Raw genomic sequence first — 21024 nt, forward strand, 5'->3', positions numbered from 1 at the left:
GATTCTGTATCAAAATGTCCTCATTTAGTTTGGAAAACTGCTATTTCAAAGCTGTTCTGGGTTGTAATAATTTTGGCCTGTGACCAGTGATGAGCTGCCAAAATCTTAACGTTTGGTTCCCTCCTCACCGCACAAAGGGGTCGTGGCCTACCCCCGCCCCCCGGGACTCCTGCCCCATCCAACCTCCCATGTTCCTTGATGCCCCCCACCTGGGACCCCTGCCCCATCCACCCCATCCCCCGACTGCCCCCAGAACTGGGCAGGAGGGTCTCGTGGGCCACCGTAGTGGATGCCCACCCCACCCTGCCCCTAAGAGCCAGAGGGACCTGCCAGGGGGCGAGGTGGGGAGTCCCTGTGGTGCTTACCTGGGGCGGCTCCCAGGAAGCATCCGGCAGGTCCCTCTGGCTCCTAGGAGTGGGGTAGCATAGCTAGGGAGGAGCAGGGGGAGCGGCCGCTCCCTCCACTGATCACATCAAAAGTGGCCCCTTAGGCACTAACTCCGTGGGTGCTCTGAGGTTGGAGCCCCCACGGGGAGAATTTGGTGGGTGCAGAGCGCCTACCGGCAGCCCCGCACCCGGCCCCAGCTCACCTCCGCTCCGCTTCTGCCTCCTCCCCTGAACGCACCGCCCCACTCTGCTTCTCCGCCCCCCTACTCCTGGCTTCCTGCAAATCAGCTGTTCGTGTGGGAAGCCGGGGGTGGGGCTGAGAAGCAAGTGGTGGCTTCATGCTCAGGCCCAGGGAGGCGGAGCGGAGGGGAGCTGGGCGGGGGGTGCGAGGAGGTCCGCCCGCACCGCAGCAGGTAACCGGGGCTGTGTGCGGAAAAAATTTCTTCTGTGCAAATTTTTGAAGCAGAGTTCAAATTTGTGCACCATGAGGCAGATGTGCCCAAGCGAGTAAAATGCTTATGCATTTAAAAAGTTTTTATTTGCAATTTGTGATAATAATAGTTTTACACCATGTTATTTTATAAATGTAATTTTTAAATACTTAGAAAAAAGGAAATTTAACCACCTTTCCTTTCCCCCCCTTGCCAGCTAGTAGAATCTAGTAGTAGCTGGAACGAAATACTTTTGAACACTGTCAAGTCGTCCGTAAATGATATTTTGGCCTGGCTCCAATGTAGTATTTCATTTTTTGTGTGCTTGGTGCTTCGCTGTGTGCGCAGGGTTTAGGATCTGAGTGTGTGCGCACACGTGCACAGCTTAGAGGGGACAGTGCTCTGTGCATCTGCTTTCTGGGATGTATCCCTGCACTTTTGTTTGTGGTCAGTTAGGGGGTCTGGGTCGAGTCTGGCAGTGATCATATTTAAACTTCTCTCTCTTTCTAGAATGCACATGATTGGGGTTTGCACTGCTTCCCTGGGCTCGCTTGGGCTTATGCGTTTTTTTGGTGTGCCCTGGTCATGGAGTCTGGCAGCCACATTGGGTGTTTACATTGGCAGCGGAGGATGGAGGTTTCTCCGTATCATCTTTAAGACAGCTCTGAGGGATCTCTTGTAAGTATTGCTTTGTGGGCCTTAATCTTATTCTGTAATGTGTTGGTTTTGTGTTTCCATAAAATAACCTTTCACTACTAACAATAAATCTGTATCTATTTCAACTCTAACAACTTGCATTAGCAACATAGCAGGAGAATTATGACCTAGAGTGTTGGAAACATACCTACGGAGGCTATAATGTTCCTGGACCCTAGCTGAAACCTTTCCACCTTATAATTCCTGAAATGTTAGGAAAGGTGCTTAGAGTAAGAACTTATAATAAATTGGTTTTGTGTCATTAAGTTTGAATATTTCAAGGTTTAATTTGCATTCAGTGGAAGAAAATACAGTGGGGAGATTTATATACATAGAGAACATGAAACAATAGGTGTTACCATACACACTGTAACCAGAGTGATCACTTAAGGTGAGCTATTACCAGCAGGACAGCGGGGGACGGGGGGAACCTTTTGTAGTGATAATCAAGGTAAGCCATTTCCAGCAGTTGACAAGAACTCTGAGGAAGAGTATGTGTGTGTGTGTGTGGGGGGGGAATAAACATGGGGAAATAGTTTTACTTTGTGTAATGACCCATCCACTCCCAGTCTCTATTCAAGCCTAAGTTAATTGTATCCAGTTTGCAAATTAATTCCAATTCAGCAGGCTCTCGTTGGACTCTGTTTTTGAAGGTTTTTTGTTGAAATATTGCCACTTTTAGGTCTGTAATCGAGCGACCAGAGAGATTGAAGTGTTCTCCAACTGGTTTTTGAATGTTCTAATTCTTGACATCTGATTTGTGTCCATTTATTCTTTTACGTAGAGACTGTCCAGTTTGACCAATGTACATGGCAGAGGGGCATTGCTGGCACATGATGGCATATATCACATTGGTAGATGTGCAGGTGAATGAACCTCTGATGGTGTGGCTGATGTGATTAGGCCCTATGATGGTGTCCCCTGAACAGATACGTGGACACAGTTGGCAAAGGGCTTTGTTACAAGGATAGGTTCCTGGGTTAGTGGTTCTGTTGTGTGGTTGCTGTTGAGTATTTGTTTCAGGTTGGGGGGCTGCCTGTAAGCAAGGACTGGCCTGTCTCCCAAGATCTGTGAGAGTGACGGGTCGTCCTTCAGGATAGGTTGTAGATCCTTGATGATGTGTTGGAGAGGTTTTAGTTGGGGGCTGAAGGTGATGGCTAGTGGCGTTCTGTTATTTTCTTTGTTGGGCCTGTCCTGTAGTAGGTGACTTTTGGGTACGCTTCTGGCTCTGTCAGTCTGTTTCTTCACTTCAGCAGGTGGGTATTGTAGTTGTAAGAATGCTTGATAGAGATCACTTGCCCCATAACCTCAGCCGTGCAGAACACAATGCCATCCACAACCTCAGAAACAATTCTGACATCATAATCAAAAAGGCTGAGAAAGGAGGTGCTGTCATGATCATGAATAGGTCGGAATATGAACAAGAGGCTGCTAGCCAGCTCTCCAACACCACTTTCTACAAGCCATTACCCTCTGATACCACTGAGGGTTACCAAAAGAAACTACAGCATTTGCTCAAGAAACTCCCTGAAAAAGCACAAGAACAAATCCACACAGACACACCCCTGGAACCCCGACCTGGGGTATTCTGTCTGCTACCCAAGATCCGTAAACCTGGAAATCCTGGATGCCCCATTATCTCAGGCATTGGCACCCTGACAGCAGGATTGTCTGGCTATGTAGACTCCCTCCTCTGGCCCTACGCTACCAGCACTCCCAGCTATCTTCGAGATACCACTGACCTCCTGAGGAAACTACAATACATCGGTGATCTTCCTGAAAACATCATCCTGGCCACTATGGATGTAGAAGCCCTCTACACCAACATTCCACACAAAGATGGACTACAAGCCGTCAGGAACTGTATCCCCGATAATGTCACGGCTAACCTGGTGGCTGAAATTTGTGACTTTGTCCTCACCCATAACTATTTCACATCTGGGGACAATGTATACCTTTAAATCAGCGGCACTGCTATGGGTACCCGCATGGCCCCACAGTATGCCAACATTTTTATGGCTGACTTAGAACAGCGCTTCCTCAGCTTTTGTCCCCTAATGCCCCTACTCTACTTGCACTACATTGATGACATCTTCATCATCTGGACCCATGGAAAAGAAGCCCTTGAGGAATTCCACCATGATTTCAACAATTTCCATCCCACCATCAACCTCAGTCTGGACCAGTCCACACAAGAGATCCACTTCCTGGACGCTACGGTGCTAATAAGCGATGGTCACATAAACACCACCCTATACCAGAAACCTACTGACTGCTATTCCTACCTACATGCCTCCAGCATTCATCCAGACCACACCACACGATCCATTGTCTACAGCCAAGCTCTACGATACAACCGCACTTGCTCCAACCCCTTAGACAGAGACAAACACCTACAAGATCTCTATCAAGCATTCTTACAACTACAATACCCACCTGCTGAAGTGAAGAAACAGACTGACAGAGCCAGAAGCGTACCCAAAAGTCACCTACTACAGGACAGGCCCAACAAAGAAAATAACAGAACGCCACTAGCCATCACCTTCAGCCCCCAACTAAAACTTCTCCAACGCATCATCAAGGATCTACAACCTATCCTGAAGGACGACCCGTCACTCTCACAGATCTTGGGAGACAGGCCAGTCCTTGCTTACAGGCAGCCCCCCAACCTGAAACAAATACTCAACAGCAACCACACAACAGAACCACTAACCCAGGAACCTATCCTTGTAACAAAGCCCTTTGCCAACTGTGTCCACGTATCTGTTCAGGGGACACCATCATAGGGCCTAATCACATCAGCCACACCATCAGAGGCTCATTCACCTGCACATCTACCAATGTGATATATGCCATCATGTGCCAGCAATGCCCCTCTGCTATGTACATTGGTCAAACTGGACAGTCTCTACGTAAAAGAATAAATGGACACAAATCAGATGTCAAGAATTAGAACATTCAAAAACCAGTTGGAGAACACTTCAATCTCTCTGGTCGCTCGATTACAGACCTAAAAGTGGCAATATTTCAACAAAAAACCTTCAAAAACAGAGTCCAACGAGAGCCTGCTGAATTGGAATTAATTTGCAAACTGGATACAATTAACTTAGGCTTGAATAGAGACTGGGAGTGGATGGGTCATTACACAAAGTAAAACTATTTCCCCATGTTTATTCCCCCCCCCCCACACACACACACACATACTCTTCCTCAGAGTTCTTGTCAACTGCTGGAAATGGCTTACCTTGATTATCACTACAAAAGGTTCCCCCCGTCCCCCGCTGTCCTGCTGGTAATAGCTCACCTTAAGTGATCACTCTGGTTACAGTTTTCAGAGTAGCAGCCCTGTTAGTCTGTATTCGCAAAAAGAAAAGGAGTACTTGTGGCACCTTAGAGACTAGCAAATTTATTTGAGCATAAACTTTTGCTCAAATAAATTTGTTAGTCTCTAAGGTGCCACAAGTACTCCTTTTCTTTCTGGCTACAGTGTGTATGGTAGCACCCATTGTTTCATGTTCTCTATGTATATAAATCTCCCCACTGTATTTTCCATTGTGAATGCATCCGATGAAGTGGGCTGTAGCTCACGGAAGCTTATGCTCAAATAAATTTGTTAGTCTCTAAGGTGCCACAAGTACTCCTTTTCTTTTTGCGAATACAGACTAACACGGCTGCTACTCTGAAACCTTAGTTTATCTAGAAACACAGATAAGTTGAATGGCTCAAAATGAGGACTTGCACTAAGGAAATGTTCTGATTGTGAAATGTAACAAGAGGTTTGTAAAACATTTGTTAAAGTGCGTGGAAAGTGTTACAGAAGCAAAATATCTTGTTCTTGCTAAAGTTAAAGGGACAGTCAGTCAATATTAAGTTAATAGATTGTAAAAAATAATAATTTGTGATTCATACATCAGTCTCTAGTCTCTCCCCTACCGCCTGGGGCAGCCAGAGACACTCTAATGAGTGTCTCACTTAGTTCTGTGCCTCTTGGGCTTCTGTGAGGGAACTCCTTTGTGCTAAAGGATTTAGGGCTTTTGTGATCACCAGAGACTGCCTAGCTTTACTGTGGCTGTCACTGGACTTTTGAAGGACTGTTTCCTCCTGATTGCATGGCAAGTGAGGAATAATGGCAGAAAATAAATAGAGAGAATAAAGCCCCTTCAAAATGTGAAAAGGGTAGCTAACAAGTGAAAAGGCTCTTCTGTTCTGTCTCTGGCACAGCTCAGTATAGGGTCACCATGAAAGGCCAGCTCAGTCTCACAAAATGCCTGCAGCTTGTTTCTAAAACAACCCCTTCCTCCATCCTACGGCTTTGCTGACCAGGGTTCCTGCTGTTGACAGTCATGGGGATGTAAGGCTTTTACAGTGCTGGTAATAAATTACCTTTCAACTTTTTGGGGCTTCTTGCAAACTCCTGTTGCACAACTATTTCCTATTTGATGGTAGAGAAAATACAGCCACCACCTTCCTCCCCCTTAGGAAAGCAGGGTCCAGGTGGGTATTCTCATTTGGGTGTTGATGCTATGGTAGTATGTTAGCATATTTAATTCTCTGCCTATTGAGAAATTACAATAAGTATAGAAATTGAGACAAACCATGAGTGTCTTCAACAGAAACAAAACAATATAGGTGTGAAGAATCCAGAGTTACATTTTAGGAAATGTTTCAGAGTAGCAGCCATGTTAGTCTGTATCTGCAAAAAGAACAGGAGTACTTGTGGCACCTTAGAGACGAACAAATTTATTAGAGCATAAGCTTTCGTGGGCACGAAAGCTTATGCTCTAATAAATTTGTTCGTCTCTAAGGTGCCACAAGTACTCCTGTTCATTTTAGGAAATGAATTCCTGCCCCGTAACCGATGTAATAGAAACTAGAGAAATCAGAAGAGACCACTCCTTTCCTTGAGAGACTATTCCAAGGTCTAGTAGATTTCACAGTCCGTGGATTTTCAGTTACTCTGCCTAAATTTTTCCTCTGTTCATTTTATCCATTAACTTCTAGTTAAGCTCCCTCATAAATCATTAAACAATCTCTTCCCTCCCCCCTTTAGTGTTTGCTTCCTCCAGTTATTTGTAGACTATTGTTTTATCCTCTCCCTCCCTCACAGTCTTAATTTGGCAGCATCAAGAGACCATCTTTCACCACCATTCCTGGAACAGTTTAGGGGTCTGAATGGTAAGAAGATTGCATACGAAGAGCAATACACTGGAGGCTTTTCTCTGACAAGAAACAACATCCCCAATCACAATTGTATGGCTTTTCTACATGGGAAGTCTGCCTCTGTTCTGTTAAAGCTCAGACTATGAGTTAATGCTACATGGCCAAGCTGTGGTTTTGTTTTTAAACTTTCTTTATGAAATTATGGAAATACTTTTGTGTGTTCCCACAGGATCTGCAAATTACTGAGCAGATACCATAACACTAGGACATTGCAAAGCATGTTATGGGAAGCAAGAGTTGTTCTAAAACAAAATGTATTTGCAATTATTTCCTTGTTGAGAAAGCAAGCAAGCTTCCTGTTTTCTAGTCCCCCTAAATGAAATCCTTAAAATAAGGATCTGTAATGTCGTCTCATCCATGTCTTCTGTCAACATGTCTTTTTTTAATTTGGTTAAGGTATTCAAATTAACTTTGCTGTGGATTGTCTGGGGGGGGTCTGTGTGTATCTAAGTGTCTAAAGAGGCTGGCTGTGGTGCTCTCTGTCTCTCCAACATAACAGAAATATAGCCAGCAATCGTTCTGTATGGGACAGCAGTGGTCCAGACTTTCAATTAGAGAACAGTGCTTTAGCTGGCTCAGGCCAATAGCCTATGAGTCAGGCTCCTCCGTGGAATGTGTGTTTTTCTTTCTTTTTGGAAGACTGGCCTTAGGATCCGGAGGCATCTCTGAGAGAAACTATAGAGTTCCGCTATGAACTCATGCTTGCCTACACTAGCACTTTTGTCAGCAAAACTTTTGTCGGTCAAGGATGTGAAAAAACACACCCCTGACTGACATAAGTTTCACTGACAAAAGTGCTGGTGTGAACAGTGCTATGCAGGCAGAAGGCTGCTCGTTGGGGTTGGTTTAATTATACTGGCAGGAGAGCTCTCTCCTGCCGTCAAAAAGTGGCTACGTGGGAGACCTTATAGCGGCGCAGCTGTAAGTCTGTAGTGTAGAGGTAGCCTCAGTGTTTATCCTGATAAAAATCTCCCACTTTATTGGCATCCAGAATAACAAAGAGAAATAGACAAGTCAGACCCAAGAAGTCTTGAGGCTTGAGGTCAAATAAAACTGGTGTATAAATATATAATCTGTTCCCATCAGCTAAGTAACCAATAGAGATTTTCATTTTGTGTTGTTATGCATCCTCCTAATTTTGTAAGGATATTTCATGGCTCACTAGATTTTTGCCATCACTAGATGAGGACTGAGAGGTCAGATATAGAGTGATAGCTTTGTGAAAAGTGTTCACCTATAGATGATATGGTGTTTGTCTTTTATAATTTTTCTGTGAGTTCATTCCAGAGTGTAGTGATTTGTCTCATTTCACCCACATAGTAATTGTTGGGGCATTTTAATGCACTGAACTCTCAGTCCTCATCCTCAAAGGAAACCTGCACAACACCTACAAAAGAGGAGCCTGGGAATTTAAATTCTTTACTCCGCTAGACACCAGAAATCCTGGACTCAATAGACACACAGGATTTATGATTTATTACAACAATATATAATCAACTGACACTCCCCCCCCCCCCCCCACTTCCCTTCCATGACTGGAAAGGTGTTAACTGGCCACTTCATCTTGAAAGGTCCCTTGAAGTGTGTTAACTACTTATGCTAAACAAACTGTTCCACCTTGTGTTTAGCTATGAAACTCTGTATGTTTCCCAGACCTGAGGAAGAGCCGTGTAAGCTTGAAAGCTTGTCTCTCTCACCAACAGAAGTTGGTCCAATAAAAGATATTACCTCTCCCACCTTGTCTCTCTGATGAGAGTCTATTCACTTCACTCTGAAGTTGCAGGAGAAGCCCTGGGGGCAGCAGAGGCCCAGGAACTGTAGGAACATGGCACTGCACTTGGTCACATTTGGAAGTGCTGAACTATAAGGGCTAGAAAGAAACTTGCTTTATTTAACATCAAGCCTTAGATTCTGCAGAAATTAATAGATTGGGGCTCCCGACTCTTCAGGAAAAATTTTTTTTTTCCCTGGTGAGTGAGTGAAATTTTCAAGTTGCATACGGCAGTGTAGAAGCATGAGTCAAAATATATCAGATTGTATGTTAAACTATGTGAGGGGTGTTGTACTTTCTGCTGGAATTATGACTTTCCTCTCCTTGCTGCAGTGGTCTCTCAGTGCTGATACGTGTCAAGTATGAGTTGCGAAAACATCAGCGAGCCAAAAACACTATTCCAAAGATCTTCCACGATGTCGTCCGCAGGCACCCTGACAAAGTGGCTCTGATCTATGAGTCCAATGATGAGAAATGGACATTCCGGCAGCTGGATGAGTATTCCAATGCCGTGGCTAACTTCTTCTACCAGCAGGGGTTCCGTCTGGGTGATGTCATTGCCATCTTCATGGAGAGCCGTCCCGAGTTCGTGGGCCTCTGGCTTGGAATGGCAAAAGTTGGTATTGAGGCAGCTCTCATTAACTTCAATTTGCGTCTGGATTCTCTGGTTTACTGTGTGACAACCTCAGGGGCAAAGGCTGTGATCTTTGGAGGAGAGCTGGCTGCAGGTGAGACACCTGAGAGTTGGCACACATTAAGGACTAACTCCTGAAGTTCTTACTTAGTCCTGATTGAGGCAAGTTCTCACTGAAATTAGGAGTAGTTCTGAGTAAAGACTTAGGGCAGGGGTGGCCAACCTGTGGCTCCGGAGCCGCATGCGGCTCTTCAGGCGTTAACATGCGGCTCCTTGTCTAGGCCCCGACTCCGGGGCTGGAGCTACAGGCGCCAACTTTCCAATGTGCTGTGGGGTACTCACTGCGCAACCCCTGGCTCTGCCCCAGGCCCTGCCCCCACTCCATCCCTTCCTGAACCCTCCCCTGAGCCTGCCGTGCCCTCGCTCCTCCCCCATCCCCCCCAAACCTCCTGCATGCCACGAAACAGCTGATCAGGAGGTTCGGGGAGGCGCTGATCGGCGGGGCTGCCGGTGGGCAGGAGGCATTGGGAGCAGGGGGTTGGGGGGAGTTGATGGGGGGATGCTGACGTATCACTGTGGCTCTTTGGCAATGTACATTATTAAATTCTGGCTCCTCAGGCTCAGGTTGGACACCCCTGACTTAGGGCATGTTTCCTAGAGAGGTTCCTTTCCTCCCTCATTTGGGTTTCACTGGGAACAAAATGGGAAAACTGAGTCACTGCTGATCAGTTACTAAAGGGGGAGAAGTCTGTAATATGATGGATAGGAGTAGTATTGTGGGAAGCTACAAATATTACTTCTGCTCTTATGTCAGTGTCTTCCTAGTATTGAGTTGCCCACGTCTGAGTTCATTAGTCAGGTGTGGTCTCCTTGGAGCTGTAAAGAGGATTAGAAACTCCCCACTCCAGGAGCTCTGCATCTGTGCACACAGAAAAGGAAGGTTATCTGTATCCTAAAATCATAGACTTTAAGGTCAGAAGGGACCATTATGATCGTCTAGTCTGACCTCCTGCACAATGCAGGCCACAGAATCTCACCCACCCACTCCTGTAACAAACCCCTAACCTATGTCTGAGCTAGTGAAGTCCTCAAATCGTGGTTTAATGACTTCAGAGTGCAGAGAATCCTCAAGCAAGTGACCTGTGCCCCATGCTGGAGAGGAAGGCGAAAAACCCTCAGGGCCTCTGCCAATCTGCCCTGGAGGAAAATTCCTTCCTGACTTCAAAAAAAGGCGATCAGCTAAACCCTGAGCATGTGAGTAAGACTCACCAGCCAGACATCCAGGAAAGAATTCTCTGTAGTAACTCAGATCCCACCCCATCTAACATCCCATCAGAGGCCATTGGGCATATATACTGCTGTAATGTTAGGTTTATTCATTTCTTGTCCTGTTGTGTTTTATAATCTCTGGTTAACTTCACATTGTGTGTCCTCTACGCCAGTGGTTCTCAAGTGCAGCACCAAGGACTTCGTCTGTGGCCTCCACAACTTTTGGGGGCATGTAGCAACAAACTTTTAAAAAAAATACTTTGACATACTTTGTAATAACTGTGTAACTTTTGTGGTATTAATAAGTACGTACTCTTTACGTTGAAAAGATTTATTATTTTATTTACATGACACTTCCAAATAACATGATTAGAGTGTCACTAGTATAATTTTAACTGTCAAAAACTGCAGCCATTGTGAATTTGCAGTGGCTGCACATGCAGCCACAGCAAAAATTCATTTCAGAACCACTGCTCTATACAATGAGTTTAAGTTTATGGACGCTGTTCTTTATATTGGACACGATGCATTATATTGCTGTTGAACTAAACTTTCTTCCACAGTTTATTAACATCTAATTCGGGGATTCTGAATGTGTCTTTGAACCATTGGCCTTGAAATCCTTCTAGACTGCTGAACTGCAGCTCATGCAACAAAAATGGATAAAAAGATAATTTTGCCTAAATTTGCAGTAAGGTCTCATGTTGGATCTAGGACACCAAGGTCATGGTAATTTGATCATTACTTGGATAGGTATCTCAGTATTTCAATTAAGTCTCTGGCTTTTCTGGTGTTGGCATTGCAGATGTCTTATTAGATGCAAAGAAAGAATAAGAGTCAGTACTGGCAATGTTGTTGTTGTGGCCCAGAGTATTGTGCTTGTTGTAACCGAGGTAGTTGTGTGTTGCAGCAATATCTGAAGTGAATGGGATGCTGGGCAAGAACATGGTGAAGTTCTGCTCTGGAGATTTTAACCCAGATTCTGTCCCTGTGGAGACTAAATACCTTGATCCTCTTCTGAGTACTGCATCGAAATCTCTGCCAGATCAGATTGAAGCCAAAGGTTTAGATGGTAAGTTTCTCAGTGAGCTTATTTTCCTGTGATGCATGTATAAGTGTGAGGCCTGGAACTCAAGGAGTCTTCCTTTTGGGACATGGTAATGACTGAATGGGCAACTAAGCAAGCAGTGAAGGAGAGAGTAATCCTAACACCACTTGAACCACCAGGTATAAAAGAGAAAAGTGAGGCTAAAAGTTGGCAAAAGGCAGCATCCTAACTAATATATTCTGGGTGAATATCTGTCACTGGAGTTCATTGGCTTCTTAGGGTTTCCTAGGTTTAGAGAATGGATACATCTTACTAACTGAGGGAAGGAGGGTGCTGCTACTCATGATGCTTAATTCCAATCAGTATTGCTGGTACCAGATCCAGACGAAAGAGAAAGGACTTGCTATAACTGTGTGTGTCTAAAAACCCAAGAGAAACCAGATGAGCAGCCTGCTCGTATTTAGAAAAGGTGAAGAAGGGTTTTCCTGTTTATAGAGATTCCCTCAATTTTCCCCTAATATGTAGGCTGTGCGGTTTGGTTTCATTACTAATGACCTCAGCCCTCTATTATTTTTTTTATTTTACTTGTGGAGAAGAGGAGGAACGAGAGGAAGGGAACTGGCTAGATAGTAGTGTTTCATGTTTAATAGAATCAGAAATAGGCTATGTAACACCTGTGAGATGTGTAACACTGTTGGTGAGTGTGTTCCTCCCATTTCAGTAACTGTTACGGTAGGATCAATAACTCCTGCTGCATGGAGAAACGTGATGTTTTGTAATGCAAGCTTGCTGGATTCTTAACAAAATCCCCAAAATCTTGCTCTGTGCTATTCTCTTTCTCCTCACAGTGTAGCTTGCCTTAGACAATCCTGCCCCCATTTGAAGTGACCTTTCCTCTAGATTCATCTCCCCAGTAGCATCTGAGTCAGGCAGCTGGCCTAATTCCAAGGCAGTCTGGAGAAGGGAGAAGAAAAGTGCATGCCCTTAGGGCCCTGCATTCTTGATTTAAAGGTTAGAATTGAGGCTGCCTTTCACCCTCTTTGTTTTTATGGGTGAAGTTTACTGGCATCAAGGGTTCTCTCCGCTAGGGCTGTAATATGGCTTCTGTGCCAACCATATCAGTTTACACTCTCCTGTGCCAGCACTAAATCAAAGCAGTCACTCGTGATCAGCAGATCACTGATAGGAGCAAAGCTAAAACCTAGCCTTGCACAGAAAAAGGGATTAAACAGCTGAAGAGAATCTGTCATATGCCTGGCTCGTGTTTCTGTTCTCTAGATCGGCTCTTCTATATCTACACATCTGGCACGACAGGAATGCCAAAGGCTGCCATTGTGGTGCACAGCAGGTGAGGAGCTGAAGAGAAGCTGCTCTTCATTCAGTGATACTCAGTGCTGTGTTCATTTCCATTCCTTAACATCCCTTGTGTTCTTGCAGGTACTACCGCATAGCTGCCTTTGGGTACTGTGCCTACAGAATGCACCCTGAAGATATCCTCTACAACTGCCTGCCACTATATCACTCAGCAGGTATGCTTCCTCCCTAGGATGCAAAAGTTCACAATATTGCTGCCTATTCCAGGGCCCAGGTTGCTTCTGGTGCTGTTGAGGACCTTCAAGTACTGCTGTAAATGAATTTATCCAAAGTGTTTGAAGCCAGAGCCAGCACTGATATTCTGCCCCTCTTTGTCTTCCAGGTAACATCATGGGAGTCGGCCAGTGTCTAATCCATGGCGTCACTGTGGTGATCAGGAAGAAATTCTCAGCCAGTCGCTTTTGGGATGATTGTACAAAATACAAATGCACAGTAAGCAGTGTCTTGAATTCTGCCATGTCTCTGCAGCCTGGAGTTTATGGAAGCAAATTGATTTGGGCAGTGGGATTATTTCTAGCTTCAGCAGGGAATCTCCAGGTCTCAGCTCTGACTTTCCCCTGCCATCCACCTCAAGCATTCAACTGTAGCCCCTCTTACTTCTCCAGTTAGCATCACACCTCACCTCCTCCACCACCCATGAGACATTAGACTGTAAGCCCTTCATTGCCAAATCTATGTTGCTTTCAGGTCCTGATGACTACAGGAGACAAAGACAAGAAGTGGAATCTGAGTTTCCCACCTGATGATATAGAGCATGCTTACTAACCCGCTGGACTAACATCAACCAGTCTAACATCTTTAGCCAGTCCATTCCTAAATGAGCAAAAGAGGAATATCAGGAAATATGGTGCATAGAGATGACATGGTAAATTATGCCCCTGCACTTCACAATTCCAGTGAGCTTAATTTGCCACTGGAGTTTTATCTATAGTCCTGTTAAAATGCAACATAGAAAAATGAATTATAAGATTCATAACCTCCATATAGATATAAAACATGAGAGCACCAGCCCTAACACCTCTGACTTTTGCAATAATGCAATTAATAATACACACATGAAGTGACTTCAAATATTCTTTGGAGCTAGACAATCAGAGAATGGGTTGCTGGCACATGAAGAGGAGGAGAAAGGACAGAAAGCCTGTTCCAGATGTCTATTTTGGATGCTGTGTGGAAGCTTAAGAGAGAAGATAAATCCTGGCTTTAAACACATGACTGTCTCTCTTCTAATAGCAGGCAGATCTGTTACAGGAGGATCTTTGCTTGATACGTAGCATGACAGGCACAATACGGGGAGGACTGGACTGATCACAAATCTTTCTTCTCCCACATTGGCATTACTGTTACGTGTCTCAGAGGCTGGTATTAAAAGTTCTTTGCATATTGCCATGGCTCCAGATGCTTGTTCTGAACTAGTTTTAACTGCATTCTGACCCCAAAAAGCAGCATTCCCATGAGCTCCTGCTCTTAAAGGGACCTTATGATTAGGAGCAGCCCGTTTTTTGGACAGGCATGAGCTTCGCTGGAGTTCAGGATAACAAATGTAGGGGAGGAGCAGAGCAGGTTCCTCCAGGGGTGAGGAGAGAGGGGCTTATCTGAGATCCTCTGATGCAAACTATGGCTAGGGGAAGCAAAACAGGACTTTCTGGGGTGAGGCCAACCAGGGCTGCTCAGCAGCAGCTGCAAGAATGGGTGGTACGTGCAGGGTCTTTGGACACCAGTATTGTCAGCACACTGCACTTTATTTGAATGCTGGATATTATTTCCCCTCTGCTGATTGGTTGTTGGCCCAACCTCCATTCCCCACCCTTCTTGGCAGTCCCTCTACTGCCAGCCTTGCCACTTCCTCACCCTCTGTGCTCTTCTCCATCCTTCCCTCCCTACCACACATTATCCCCCTTCCTTCCATTTCTGTATGGCTTTGGTCATATTAACTCCTTTCCTTGCTCCACGCCAGGGACCATAATCAGTATTCAGGAAATGGCTCCAGCACTATGCCCCCATCACCCTAGTCACTTTGCTTGCATGCAGTACCTGTCTCCTCACTCCTTGTCATTGTCTTTGGTCTGTTTAGAGTGTAAGCACTTTGGGGCATGGACTTTTATTTTATATTTGTGCAGTACCCAGCACAAGGATACCGAATTGTGATTAAGGCTTCTGGGCATTACCACAATAAATTTAATAATGGAGGCAATGAGATAGCTACATTATTTATGGGATTACCTTTCTATATCCATGTTTCAGTTGTTCCCAGGGCATCATAAAGATCTCCTGGAGACTGATCTATATTTGTGTTTGCTTCCTCAGATTATTCAGTATATTGGGGAGATCTGCAGGTATCTTCTGAACCAACCAGTACGGGAGGCAGAAGTACAACATCACGTACGACTAGCACTGGGAAATGGATTGAGACCTACCATATGGGAAGACTTTACAAGGCGCTTCAGAATTAAACAGATTGGGGAGTTCTATGGAGCCACAGAGTGTAATTGCAGCATTGCTAACTTGGATGGAAAGGTACGCAGTGGGTGACTACAGTGCAAGGAGAGAAATATATACTAAGAGGGATACAGTACAGAGAGATGTACTTTCTGCCTTTTTTTTGGCTGTTCTACATAGTGTCTTTTGGGACCTATCACTGGGCTGCAGGGAGCTAAATCTGTGATTGTTTTTGTGTGCACCACTTTTACAGGACAAATTCTCATCTTGGTGGTGGGGGATGATTTCCTTTTTTAATAGGGAATGATTAGAAAATTCCCACCCACACCTTTTTTAGGAGAAGGTAGACAGCCAGATATAACAAAGAACATGCAACTCTGATGCTAAGTGATTCATGTTAGCCCTTCACTTCTTCATGTGTCTTGGTCCATCTCTTGAAAGGTTGGAGCCTGTGGTTTCAACAGCCGGATTTTGCCCAATGTTTATCCCATTCGCTTGGTGAAGGTAAATGAAGACACCATGGAGCTGATCCGTGACTCCAATGGGCTCTGCATCCCCTGCTGCCCAGGTGAGTGTTACTGTGTACACGAAATGCTCAAAGCTTTAACTGTTATACAGGAATAACAAATGGGCACTAGCTGGTTCAAGGAACGAATGGAGGGATATGAAGCCTTTCACCTCCAGGTCTCTGTTTCAAAAGTAGCCCCGCTCAACTAAATACATCATACATCAGTATAGTAACCTGCATTAAGTAAGTCTGTGTTGCAAAAACTGCCAGCATAATGGCCAGTCTTGTTAGCAGTTGTGATCTCTTGGGGTCTTGTCCTGTTTTTTCTAGGGGAGCCAGGCCTCCTTGTGGGTAGAATAAACCAGCAGGACCCCTTGCGCAGGTTTGATGGCTATGTCAATGAGAGTGCCACCAATAAGAAGATAGCATGCAATGTGTTCCAAAAAGGGGACCGGGCATACCTTTCAGGTACTGTCAGAACAAGTGCTGGCTTCACCAGTGTTAAACACAAATATGTTTCAGTCACTGGGCAGGGGAAATGGCTCTTAGAGCTCCCAGGGTTTAATCAGCTCTTTGTAGGGGCTGACAAGAAATCTTACCTTAGGGTTTTGTTCTGCTGCCATCTGTGTCGTATTCTAGATTCAATATAGAATGTATGAACTACAAACAGAAAACCCATAGGGATGGTTTCTCTCTACCCCACCCCTTATTGCTTTAGCTTTTCTCTCTCGTTTCTTTCCCTCATCCTGGTCCAGCTGCAGATCCTGTAGGCACTGGGGAAATGGCCACTGATTTAGCTCCACACCCTTGGGAGGTAGGTAGGAATAGTCTTCTCTTTAACTGTATGTGCTGTACCTAGATGGCATATTCAAGGGCTGAAAGGCAGGGCCTAGTGCTCCTTAATCAAGTACTGAGATTGATTGTGGCTTCTATCCCCCACAGGAGACGTGTTAGTGATGGATGAACTTGGTTACATGTACTTCAAAGACCGCAGTGGGGACACATTTCGGTGGCGAGGGGAAAATGTCTCCACCACGGAAGTAGAGGGAATCCTGAGTCACATTCTCAGTCAAACAGATGTTGCAGTGTATGGAGTGGAGGTACCAGGTAACTGGAGACCCAGAACTTCCAAGCTTTTCGGGTGGGGGGGCAAGTCAGGCAGATATACAAGTTTGTATCTCCTTCCCTAGGACAATTTGAAATTGACCATCTCTGCTGGAGTAGGGTGCCCCAAAATGGGGGAAGATAGGCGGGCAACAGAGTGGTCTGATTTGGCCAGCACTCATCCTGAGCAGTGAAATGAAGGCCCCAGGGATAATTCGCTAATGAGTACTTGTAACTTATGCTGCTGTGGTGAGATCCATACACATGGGGAAAGGTGTGATCATTAGTGGTTGAATCCAGCTAAGAAGTAATCTGTCTGGGTGCCCAGGGAGCTCTGATCTCCAGATAATGCAGCTCAGTGTTGGAGTGTTCAGTGCAAGCTCTCCACCTTGGTTTATAATGACTTGTTCTTAAAAAGAAAGAGCTTTTTTTAAGGAGGAGAAATAGGAAGAAGGAGACTCATGTGTTTGATGTCTTAGCCTGTTTATAATTTGTGCTCAGCAGAAACTCTTGGTGAAAGTAATCTTCAGGATTCCATTGAGGCTCCTGTTTGATTCCACACAGGAACATGCATCTTAGTATAATCCCCGGGGGGGGGATGGGGTTGGAGATGGATGGGGATGTCACTGGGCTAACTTTGGGAGCTGCCACTCCAATGCTGAGAGACTTGTCTGCTTTCCCTCCCCATAGCTCTCAATCATGAAGTCTGGGTCTCTGGTGTGGGGAACTGATACAGAACAGAATGAGCATTTATAAAACATAAATGGCTCTTAAATTCTCTGGGCACAAATAAAAGGTGGAGAAAGCTACAATGAGCAAGAGGAAAAGGCCCTTTATGAAAAGGGAAACTGTTTCAAGCAAAAAGAAAAGGAGTACTTGTGGCACCTTGGAGACTAACAAATTTATCTGAGCATAAGCTTTCGTGAGCTACAGCTAGCTTATGCTCAAATAAATTTGTTAGTCTCTAAGGTGCCACAAGTACTCCTTTTCTTTTTGCGAATACAGACTAACACGGCTGCTACTCTGAAACCTGTTTCAAGCAAGTGTCTGGTTGGAAAAGTTCCCATTAAATAGCGGTTCAGTCTCCTTGGTTTTATCGCATACTGAGTCTGGGTGGAGGAGGAATCTTAATAAGATTGAGTTGGATTAGCTTTCTGAGATAAGGACATTGTGACCTTACTTTTGACTGAGGAGGGCTGGAAGTGGTTTCCTTCCAAGTCCATCAGAATTGCAAGGGGTTCCCTACCACAGTGGTTAAAGCATGGTGCCTCTGCCATGCTGCCCTCACTTGCAACTGAGGGAGCAAAGGGTAAGGTTTGGGTGGGTATCTGTATTTACACCTGTACTCAGTGTCTAAAGCCCAATCCAGCACCATTCTCTCTGTCCTATACATTGAGTTCTATTGTTTTATTTCAGGGGTGGAAGGGAAAGCTGGAATGGCAGCAATAGCAGATCCAAAAGCTAAACTGAGTCCTAATGCTTTGTATCAGGAACTACAGAAGGAGCTGCCTCCCTATGCACGGCCCATCTTTCTTCGTCTCCTGCCCCAAGTTGATACCACAGGTACTGATGGGTCGCTTGCAAGTTCTTTTCTTGTTAGCAGTGCATGTGTCAGTAACTTTCAGACCCCAGAACTCAACTCAAACTTGGAAAGTGTCAAAGTTGCCTCTCTTTTAATTGCGCTCTGTAGCAATAAGAAACCTGCACTTAGTCAGCTGGTTTTATTTGGAGTTAATTGGCTGCTGCCATGTGTCTGTCTTCCTTTCTTTCATGGATTTCTTGTGATTCTGCTGGATTTTGCACATAAACCCTATGAGTGATATAATGTCTGTAGTTGAGTTTTATACAAGAGAATACCTGGACCAAGGCCATTAACTGAAGAGACCTTTGCAGAGGAAATGATTTTTGTGCTTTCTAATACTTGTTCTGAGTTCAGTGCTGTGGTATAGGCCAGCTCTCTATATATGGGTCAGTGGGAGCCTTTTGCCAACAGTAGAGTGCTTGAGAATATAAATATAACTACCTATTAAACAATTGAAAGGGTCCTTGTAATCTGCTGAAGGAATTTAAACACACACTGGGGCTCTCGCAACCCTCTTGCTCAGTGATACTCAGACTGCGGCTCGTAAGCTGCAAGTGGCTCTTTAATGTGTCTCCTGCAGCTCTTTGCAGCACCTGATATTAAAACACTGTGTGATTTAATTATTAGCCAATCAGAATGCTTTTACTATATTATTAACCAATTAAGTTTTCAGCTTAAGTTATTAACTTATTTGCTGTGAGAATAACATATACATACATACCTGGGATGGCCAAACTTAGTGACGCTCTGAGCCACGTGCGATAATCTTCAGAAGTTTGAGAGCTGGGCTTCAGCCTCATAGGGCGCACCTGCCAAGGCTCGGGGCTTCAGCCTTGCGCCTGCTGAAACCCCCGAGCCCCGGCAGTCACCTTCTGTGGGGCAGAAGCCCCGAGACTCCTCTCCCCAAAGGGCAGAAGCCCCGAGACTCCCTCCGGCCCTAGTCTGGTAAGTGGAGAATGGAGTGAGGGCATGGGGAGCTCTGTGAGCTGCACTTTAACTGTAAAAGAACCGCATGAGGCTCCCAAGCAACAGTTTGACTACCTCCATATATAAACTAAATATTTCCACTGTCATACTTTTTGAATATGACTAGTACTATAGTAAATGAAACAGTGAATTCACATGACTCTGGCTCTTTTGGGTAATGTTGATTGCTAATTTGGCTCCTGAACCACTGAGGTGTGAAGTATAATTGCCCTAGTTACTCCATCTTGCACAGACTATTTACTGCCTTGATCATCTGCCCTCATTCATGGAGATTTTGCAAACATTCACGCTTTCTCATACTCTGACTAACTGCCTGGTCAGCTGATTAAACAGCTTTAGAGGTGGCTGTTGTCTCTTTTCCAGGAGAATTCTTTTTTAGTCTTTTGCAGAAGTGGAAGCAAGAAATTACATAGCTCACACGTAGTAAATATCAACCAACTCTAGATGGCAGAAACAACAGACCAGTATGACACAAGATTGAGATTGTGAAATAGTTACAAACCTGAATAAGAGCCTTTATTAATTATTAGACGGAAGCTACATGGACTTGCAAACTGAAAATTAAATGGCAAAAGTAAATACCACTGTGCAGTAACTACCAGCTGCATCAAAAGGCTGATCTTCCTGGTGTATCTCAGCCTTATTCTAAGGGATGTGCTGTCAGTCATTGCAGCCAGGAAGATGTTGGTTAGATTTTCAACGTGACAGCTAAAGACTGACCTTGTAATTAAAGCATCAGCGTTCCCACCTCCACTCTTTCCACATACCATAATCTTTAAAGCAGCAAATAGGTTTAACTGAGCCACTGAATGCCTCAAAACATTGCCACTTGGATTCAGTGCTACGGACAGCACTTAGAGGAGTCCAAATATTACATTTTTACAACACCTGCAATATACTGCACATTGCATCTTGAGGTCTTTTTACAAACATGAACAGTGTCTCACAATGTCCCTGTAATGAAGGTTTGGGCTATAGCAGTGGTCCCCAAACTTTTTTGTTTGCATGCCCCTCCCCTTACCTAGTTCCTCCCCCGCCACGGTTGGGAGTCGGTGGCTGGGCGTTGGCCAGGAGCAGGGCCAGCGCTGGAGCTGGGGCCAGGGGCGGCGAGTTGTATGGGCCTATGGTGTCCGGGCTCCAGCAATATTTGGGGCCCAGCTCCACCCATGTTTGGGGCCAGGTCTCTCTCCCGGCCCTGACTGCAATCCCCCCCGCCCCTGCACCTCCCCCAAGTGTCCCCTGGCTCCCACTTGCTGCCCCTGCGCACCTCCCCTGGCCCCCAGAGCCTCCTGGCCTCTCCCCTGCAGCCCCAGGCTGACTCCACCCTGCTGGCTTCCGGCATCAACTGCTGATTCAGGGTCCTAGTGCGCCCCATCCACCAGTGGCAGGGCAGGCTGCCCTGACCCTGCCCTTCTGCCTAGGACCCTTCCCTTTTCCAGCGGGACCCTCCACCAGCACAGGGGGCCCCCCTGCCTTCAGTCACCGCTCCTGCCCCACGCTGGGCAAGGGGCAGACCCATCCCTCACCCCCATTGAGGCTACAATGAGGGGCAGCAGCAGGGGAGGAGGGGCACAT

At 45.4% G+C, this 21024-nt stretch overlaps 1 protein-coding gene across 3 annotated transcripts in view; it reads left to right on the forward strand.

Annotated features, from left to right (window-relative positions):
• The window catches only part of SLC27A1 (solute carrier family 27 member 1), a 33498-nt gene that overhangs the window by 6608 nt on the left and 5866 nt on the right, over positions 1 to 21024 (forward strand). For 2 of the 3 annotated variants that reach the window (XM_077838447.1, XM_077838448.1), the window contains exons 2-12: positions 1328 to 1495; positions 8838 to 9232; positions 11318 to 11479; positions 12734 to 12803; positions 12893 to 12984; positions 13152 to 13261; positions 15137 to 15346; positions 15710 to 15836; positions 16107 to 16244; positions 16719 to 16883; positions 18297 to 18705. In XM_077838447.1, the coding sequence (XP_077694573.1) occupies positions 1329 to 1495; positions 8838 to 9232; positions 11318 to 11479; positions 12734 to 12803; positions 12893 to 12984; positions 13152 to 13261; positions 15137 to 15346; positions 15710 to 15836; positions 16107 to 16244; positions 16719 to 16883; positions 18297 to 18700 (2040 nt within the window). In that variant the 5' untranslated portion in view covers position 1328 and the 3' untranslated portion in view covers positions 18701 to 18705. Of the gene's footprint in view, positions 1 to 1327; positions 1496 to 8837; positions 9233 to 11317; positions 11480 to 12733; positions 12804 to 12892; positions 12985 to 13151; positions 13262 to 15136; positions 15347 to 15709; positions 15837 to 16106; positions 16245 to 16718; positions 16884 to 18296; positions 18706 to 21024 lie in introns of those variants that run through there. The other variant, XM_077838446.1, reaches the window with a different exon arrangement.

The sequence above is a fragment of the Eretmochelys imbricata genome, chromosome 20 (assembly GCF_965152235.1).
Source record: "Eretmochelys imbricata isolate rEreImb1 chromosome 20, rEreImb1.hap1, whole genome shotgun sequence".
In the NCBI taxonomy this organism is placed as follows: Eukaryota; Metazoa; Chordata; order Testudines; family Cheloniidae; genus Eretmochelys; species Eretmochelys imbricata.